The following is an 8,909-nucleotide window of genomic DNA, read 5'->3' as shown; positions in this document are numbered from 1 at the left end:
CCTAGTAGTAAAATCTTAGAGATCATCATAAGCAATGCTATTTTTGCGCGATATTGTGCCATTTTAACATAAAACTAAGGTTGCTAAAAATTAAATTAAAAGATTTTAGATGTGAAACAATTATACAAATAATGGTTGTGAAAAATTAAAAAATATAGCACACTGTACTAGAAACGAGTATTCGTAAAATTAATATCAACCGACTTTTGAACATAGTGTCTTTATAACGTAAGGAATGTAAAAGTATACTAGTAGATCAATTTTCATAGACATATCTGGAGGGAGGAATGGGGCAATTTTTTTGTCTGTTTTCTATTTTAGAGTGCTCTAGAGCAGTGGTGTCCAAAGTGGTATAGTCACCGGCGACTAGTCGACAATGCGTAATAGGCTTAATAGGAGTATGAAGCCATTTTGGGCGGGGGGAGGTGACAAGTGGCAAGTAGACACAGATTGAGCCACTGCAGTAGTATTTTTAATGAATATTATTACAGTTACATGCTAAAAATTAAGTGTGTGAGTGGACGGTTAGCGAGGCCTGAACCGGCTGTGCAAGCCCGCCAAAGCTGCCAAGAGAAGAGAGTCCATCACGCCAGTGCTACCAAAGTGCCGCCAAGTTTATATATACCATAATATACCTAAATTAATACATATATAAATATGCCCCCTACACAATAATCAGACAAGACATTTAAAAACTAAACATTCCAAACATAAACCACTATAATTTTTTGAATACTGTTTGAAAACTTTTATTACACAAACCAGCAATTAAAAGCAATCATTACAATTAATTTTAAATGTTTGAAAGCCTCTCTTGCAGTTTCATACTAAATTGTAAAATATGAGAAGCCACACACGTTCGGGGAAACACTTATTCTACCTGCCATAGTAAAAATGGTGGAAATAATTATTGTAAATTAATATGCTGATAAACTAAAAGCATCGCCATGTCAGCAAATATTGTTTGAAAGTGATTATAAATTATTGCTAATAATATAAAGAAACAATATTATCGAAATAAATTTGTACTTACGTGAAGTTCGTTATACAGTTGGATGAAAGCACAGATATTGCCATCTTGGCACAGCTAATGGATTTATTAAATGTTTTTTAATAATTAATTGACCAAAGATCTGCAATTTCATACATTTATTTACATAGTATTTATTACAATTTGCCAAAGTAACGTTTATAACGTCCACCAAATTTATTCGATTTTATTGGTCCGCCAACAAAATTCCTAGATAAAAATTTTATTTTTTAAAAGACTATCAATTGGATTTAGCATTGGCAAATACGGTGGTAGAAAAATGTATGTATGATTTTTGTATTCAATAAGCTTACGCACTTCCTAGGTATGGTGAATACTTGTGTTGTCAAAAACTAACCTTTAACTACTTTTTAAAGATTCTTTCTGCTAATTTCTGCAATAATCTTTCAAGAAAGTTGCAAAAAATATTTGAATTGACCGCGGAATGTGCAATTGTTTCATGTCACAACATTCCTTCAAAACTGCTGCATAATAATATATATAAATAGTGATTATATACACGTGAGTGCAATAAAATGATTTATTAAAAATATTGCTTAATTCAATTTTTAAAAGGTTTTAATTTGAAATGAAAAGGTTTAATTTGAAATAAAAATGTTTGAATTTGAAATGAAGAAGGTTTAATTTGATTTGTAAAAGGTTTAATTTGGAATGAAAAACCTGTATATCTCCGTCCCTGCAAATAATTGATAAACATTATCAAGTTGAGTCAGGTGATTTCTTTTATCGAAAACTCGGTGTTTATCATTAATCTTAAATATAAATAGAATACTTAAAGGTGTGGCATTGGACATAATCCCTCCGTCAGCTTTTCCATTAGCGCTTGGAGAAAATACAGTAGTTTATTGCAATATTTGTATTAAAAAATAATTATTACCAGTTTCTCGCGTCTATTTCTAATACTAGGGATAACGATAAATAATATCCGTTTTAACGCTGATATATTGGAACCTTAACTCACTCCTATGGGTTGTGTGGCACACAGCTCCCATTTTGAAGCTATATTGGCACCTGGTGAAGAAAAAATTGAATAGAGTAATATAAAATATATTTATTTATAAAAAAAAATAATGAACAATAAATATTAACAATAAATTTATGTGAACACGAACTAAAGCATAGATATAGGTAACTAACAATACAAATTATACACGTATTGTATTTCAATTAACATATAGGAAGGTACATATATTATATAATATAAATTCTTTTTAATTTTCAATGAATATAATAATTACTTTCTCGTTTATAAAGAAACAAAATCAACGGCTTTGCTACATTATCAATTGATATTATTGCTAAGAAACCTAATCTATCCTGACGAATGGAGTATCATACACATATTTTTACTTTTTTAATTTACTAAGACTTCTTTCGCATGAATCGATTGTCAAGGATTACGTACAAAATGCGTAAAGCAATATCTATGTTAGGATACAAAGTTTGTAGTTCATAGGTCTGAATTAACTTCTCTTAAAAATTTAAAAGAAGTTAATTTCTTTTTATTAAGATTTCGCTTTAAATTTTCTTCGGTGTGTTAGCATCAGCGAATAGGCTTCATCGTATTGACTTCTGCGTGGTTATTTCTCGTCTTTCACGGGTGGAGCTTTAAATTTATTGTGGTTCTTTTTACCTGCTTTCCCTCGAATATTTTCTTTGCCATTAAATATTTGGAATAATAATATATCGATGAAATATCGTTGTATTATTTTGTATCAATGATCTGAAAAAAAGACAACAATTATTAAAAAGCACTTTTTATGTTGGTAAAAAAACATGGGTGTGTAGTTGTTTCAAAATGTATAGCTTCGACTCTGACTTTTTCTTATGTTTCGACTATATTTATATATTATAAAAATATTTTAGAGGCAGTACTTGTAGTAATTTCTCTATTTTTTTACAAATCTTAATCAAGCAGCTCCAGTTCCTGCCCAGCCCACACGCTTCTTGCTATGCCAGTGCTATTTTTTCACAGTTACAACAAATTAATAATAAGTACATAAAATACAAACTTTTTGTAGGAATACAATTAAGTGAAATAGGCTGTCAAAGAGCAAAAAGGTTAAGTCAAAAAATATGATCGTCTTTAACGATTTCATTTTAAAAACTTACCAGGTAAAAGTACTATGTTGAAAAGTTCTTTAGCGATGATTGACAGCATTTTCATAGAATGAAAATTGCCTCTACGGGTCCATCGATTAAAAGGGAAGAAGTTGAAAGAGTAATCACAAAAGAAAAAGACTTCCTGCTGGAATACCTGCCGAAATAATATAATTATTAGAAACAAAGATATTTAGAGATTCAGTTAAGTTGCTTAAATTTATGACAAAGCCATTGTCTATGCGATTAGTTCAAACCAGCGTTTGTTACGATTCCAAAAGACTCTAGAATACCAATAGATGCTCCGTTTCGTATACTTACAATTTTTGATACAGCGGTATCGCGAAATTAATGTAGATGTAGATCCAGGGACGTCATTTGGGGGGAAGCAGATGTGAACAGTGTGAACTCTCGGAAACGAGCGTTCCCACTGTAACGGCACGATTCTATTGCTTTTGACGTGGATTTTTGACTTCTGAGAATGGATAATCGTTTTTTGCGTTCTCCCATTGGTCAAAATTTGGCTTAGATATGCTTCATTCGATTCTCACTTATTGTAAGTTGTAATATTGTTATAAAAAATCTTAATATGAACCTTAGATAAGCAAACGTTTCCACTGCGACGACGATGCGACGATTTTATTGCTTTTTCCGTGGATTATACACAGGGAATTTTACTAGAAAAATGGATATCGTTCAATGAAATAGTTTGAATCCTAATGAAATCAAAATATTAAAAAACTACTACCGACCGCCCTACTTCTGCCCCCCCCCCCCTAAAAAGCTGAAATGACGTCCCTGGATGTTTGCCATTATTTAGTATAGTATTAGTAGTAAGCAATATACGTATAAGCAGAATAAAAGCCTAAGTTTAATTAAATAATATTTAAGTAAAGTTGTATACTTACAGTCTTTAAAGTCAGTGTGTTCGAATTTCGGCCAAATATCGATTCATATATTTTTTTATTACATGAAACTCTTGAAAATCACGGATTGTCTTGGATGTTCTCAATGATGAAATTATTCGTCTATGTTCTCAGCATCAAGCTAATGTATAAAGTTTCCACTCCGTACAGACAGATTAAATACAATCTCTTTAATTAATTTTCTTCTATATCTGGTTCTACAGTTATTTTTATGTTTTTAGTGCTGAGAAGTTGTAAGAAGAACTCAGTTTATAATTACATATTCAAACATTATTTTATGATAATAAAGTTATATTAGTCGGTACATTATCACTATTCTTATAATTAAATTAATCACTAGCAATCTATTGTAGTTTAATTAACACATTGCATTGTAAAGATATATTATACATAGGTTATGTTATCTTTCCATTTTTTTTATTAATAAAAAATATTAATTTAAGCAAAAAGTGTATAAAATTATACTTATGTAAATGAAATGTTTGATTGAATTAAATAAACACATACGAAATTATATTTGTCTCATTTTCTTAGTTTGGTGGCGGAAAATAGCATTTTGGTATCGTTATCAACTTCTCAAAAAATATTATTTTTTATTTAAAAAGTAGCAATTCAGAAGTAATTTAATACAATTTTTACGATGTACTGATGCTATAAATTAGACCTGTCAAACTCGATCGCTGTTTGATTATAGATTCTGATGGGAGCATAAAAATGTTCAACTAAAATTGCCTTTGTGCCTTTTTTAGAAGTGTGCCTTTTTTAGCTCCCATCGGCATCCGTAAATCTTCAAAAGAGAAATACTAGGAATACAGGATTGAATTTATTTCTGAATTCAATCATGTTTTTAACAAAATGGGACAAATATGTTACAACCCAAAATCATAATATACAATGATATTATCGCTAAGAAACAAGCATAAAATATAAAATATTATACACAATATGCGTATATTACATAAATAGTTATATACTAAAATAATAATATGTAATAGTGTTTTAAAGCCAATGTGCTGGTCTCGGTAAGGTTATTTAAAAATACAAAATAATAAATAACAAAAATATAACTTGAATAAGAAAAACAACTTAATATACATATAAAATATAACATACATATAAAAATAAAAATATAATAAAATATCAATAAAATAACAAATATAATGTATATTAGATAATAATGTTTAACACAAAAACATTCAATATTAGAATGCATTCAACCATAAAATTAAATTTACATATTTATATAAATCAAGCTTTTACTAACATAGAACTCATGAAAAAATCAATCATCTACATATGTGTTTGCACTCAAAACCTAGCGCAACTTTGTTTTTTGCTAGTGTACTCGCAAAGCATTTTTAACTCACTTTGGGTATTTTAAGAAATCCCATAAAAATAATATAGAGCTAAGAATTAGTTTTGTACATTTTATAATATTATTCAAACTATATTTATACTAGAAGCTAGCGAGTGTGCGAATACCGGACCCTCAACTTTTTAGGTTTTAAATATTATTTTTGCTTCGTTCTGATTTTTTAAAATATATTTTAAAATTGAATAGTTCAAATTAGACATTATTATATAGGATTTTCAATGATAGTCAAAATGGTTCAATCTATAAAAAACTACTTAACATTTTCAATTCATTTTAAAATAGGTTTACAGCTTGACTAAATATTTCCAGAAGAAAACATTTTATATTATTTAACGTTAGATCTAAAATTTATATATTTAATGATAAATCTAAATATTGTATATCATTTATGAATAGGGTTAAAACTTAGCTAGATAATAATAAATTAAGCATTGTACAGTGAAATCTCAATATAGCGAAGCTTACGAAACCAATGAATATATTTCGGTATTCTGAAAATTCGTTATATTGAATGTAAATTTCAATTATTTTTAATTGCCATATTACTACAGCATCAAAATAACCTATATGGTTGATATTGGAGGTCCATTTTTAAGGATATTGTATGAAACACAATAAAATTTGTGAAAAAAATGGTTTATTTAAAAAGTTTGACGGTCAGCGAAACACATGTAATGTCGCATTTGAACACATCTGGCACACGCCAAGTCAAGGACTGAATTCGGAGAAATATTGTGTCAAGTTGTAACGTCATTCTTAAATTCGGATCAAAATATTTCGTTATACTGAGATCAGTCTTCGTTACAATGAAAACATTTCATATGAAAATTTTTTGGGGACAAATTGAAGATTAGACCTTATGATATCGCAAATAATAAGCCCTTTAAGGATAATTTGCGCGTGGAAATGAATGAATACATTGAAAACAGAATGGTGAGAAATCAGCGTGTGAAGCCTGGTCTACAAGAAGTTGTGAATTGGGTAAAGAATTTATGGGATAAAATTACTGACGGTTGTGTTTCCAATGCACTTTGAACAGGCTTTTTAGACAAGAAATACTGATTTAAGTATAGTTATATTGCAGGACATGAGAGATTCGGACAAATGATTCAACAGAAAATGGACTTGATTGAAATTCAGGATGGAATTCAGAATTTGATTAGTTATGATGATGTTCCAGAAGAAAATGAGATGACTGTATTTGAATAAATTTAAAATAAATGAAAAATTCCTATAAAAAATAAATATTAACCGAAAATATACAAATTTACTTGTACGTGAAAAGTAAGCTCTCCCCCGATAATAAGGCCTAGCTCATATTTCGGACCAAAAAATAAAGTAAGACAGTGTCTTATTTTCGGAAAAAGACGGTAGTACTTATTTTGAAACTCTATCCCTTTTTGTTGAAAATGTTTTTCAAGCGAAATTTTAAAAATTCTATAAAAACTATAATTTTAAATCGCCAACGTTCGCCAAAATTTAAGCACATATTTTTTCTGTATAGAGAAGCTAATACAAATCCACATTATTTATATTATATTTTAAATCCCGTATAAACTAGGCATATTTAAAAAAATATTTTTTTTAGAAGTTGATGATTTTTATACATATTTTGATATGCGTTTTACATTTTGAATCGATAAAATCAATTGCGTCGTTCTTATTCATGCGCGCCAATTCCCGGGATTCCCACCGTCAGACATTTCGTCAACTGTCAAGCGCGCGCCGGGATGTACAGCTTAGTGCGATTAAATAAACAGTGCTAGTTGAATATGACTTAAAGTGGTGTAGCATTGGAATTATAAACAATATAAATAAAAGTTTAAATTATGAGTGTGCCAGAAAGTATTTGGTTATATGAATAATAAATCACGGTTATTCTAACAAAATTACTATTGACTTTCTAGGATCTAATATTGAAGGCAAACAGCAGTGATTTGGCAAGTTAATTAAACATATTACAATGTAGTAATAATGAAAAATCTCATATTAGTGTAAACAAAAAGTTACATTTTACCCACTATATAGTATCGTTTACAGTTTATTTTAAGAAGCAATGAGAGATCTAATAACATTAACGCATGGCAAACAATTAAAATACGACGTACAACATATCAGTTTAAGAAGTGATGCCAATCTATGTGTTTAATCTTCTATGGTAACTTCCATCAAGTTTGTTCTCCGGTTGTCGTTTAAATTTAATTTATGGATTATATTAGTAGTAATAACGTGTTCAATGTTTATCTCTTGATAATCGTCTTATTGCTTTTAATTATTTTTCAGAAGCAATGATGGAACAATTTGATGACCTATATGGCTACAACGTAGAATTGGTATATATAAGCAAAGAGTGAATTTTCTCATGTTGAAGTCATTGTCAGCAAGTATTATCTTTTTATAAAGAACATACTACATAAGTTTGATGTAACTGAATAGCTTGAATTTGGCTATTCCTAAAGTGGAATGATGACACAGAACAAAAATTGCTTAAAAACTACTAAAAATTATTCCAGGTATGCAATCATATATTTATAATAATTCTAAAATGTCGTCTATTAGATAACATCCAATAAACTACACATATGTACATATATTGCGAATCGTCACTGAACAGAATGATCTAGGTGAATTTTTTTTGCTGCAATAATGGTTTTAATTTATTTTGCCGTAACTAAGCTTCTTCAGCTAAATAACCGACTGCATCGCAATCATTGTAACGCAATCGTCGGAAAATATAGTTTCCCCAAATATTTTGGTAGTTTGATTGACATTAACCTCAATCTTCATACGTACTAAGTATATATTACATGTTAACGTTTAAAATGTACGTAGGTACGTTTTAAACGTTTATTCAAATCTAACGTATATGTGCATTAAATCGGAAGCAATGATAATGTTTATGTAATATAAAAGGAAAAACTCACTTTTCGGCCTCGGAGCCCAGCGACGGGAATTCAAAATTTGAAAATTTCATTACAAAGATTGTTTTATGATTGTTTATCTAATTTAATCAATGTTTTCTTCTTATCCTAAGCACATTATGTATGTATTTAATTTTCATAGTTATAACACACCTAGTTAATTTGCAATCCGATTATTTATAAAAAATAAAACTCACTTTTCGGCCTCGGAGCCCGGCGACGAGAATTCCAAATTTGAAGATTTCATTACGAAGATTGTTTTATGATTGTTTATCTAGTTCAATCAATGTATTCTTCTAATCCTCAACACATTAGGTATATATTTAATTTTCATAGTAATAACACACCTATAATAGTTAATTTGCAATCCGATTATTTATATTCAGTCAAATGACGAATTATTGAAAATTATTGTTGCGTAGCAAAATTTTATTATTAAATAAATTAATTATTTAAGACTGTTGTCATGGTACTGTCGGCCATCTTGTCTTATATTTGAGTGCTTATTTTTGATTGGTCGAAACAACAGAATGCAT

The 8,909-nt window shown here is 29.2% G+C and overlaps 1 protein-coding gene across 1 annotated transcript in view; it reads right to left on the bottom strand.

The window, feature by feature from the left end:
- Positions 1-2,634: 2,634 nt before the first annotated feature.
- Positions 2,635-8,909, bottom strand: part of LOC148239532 (uncharacterized) — a 32,262-nt gene continuing 25,987 nt past the window's right edge. Inside the window, exons 5-6 of the mRNA XM_088196891.1 lie at positions 3,164-3,308; positions 2,635-2,774 (exon numbers count right to left, since the gene is read on the bottom strand). Coding sequence (XP_088053017.1) covers positions 2,767-2,774; positions 3,164-3,308 — 153 coding nt within the window. The 3' untranslated portion in view covers positions 2,635-2,766. The remainder of the gene's footprint in view (positions 2,775-3,163; positions 3,309-8,909) is intronic.

The sequence above is a fragment of the Plectrocnemia conspersa genome, unplaced genomic scaffold (assembly GCF_051122295.1).
Source record: "Plectrocnemia conspersa isolate PC_06_02 unplaced genomic scaffold, ASM5112229v1 ptg000001l, whole genome shotgun sequence".
NCBI classification, from domain to species: Eukaryota; Metazoa; Arthropoda; class Insecta; order Trichoptera; family Polycentropodidae; genus Plectrocnemia; species Plectrocnemia conspersa.
This window is presented reverse-complemented; position numbering and strand designations above follow the sequence as displayed.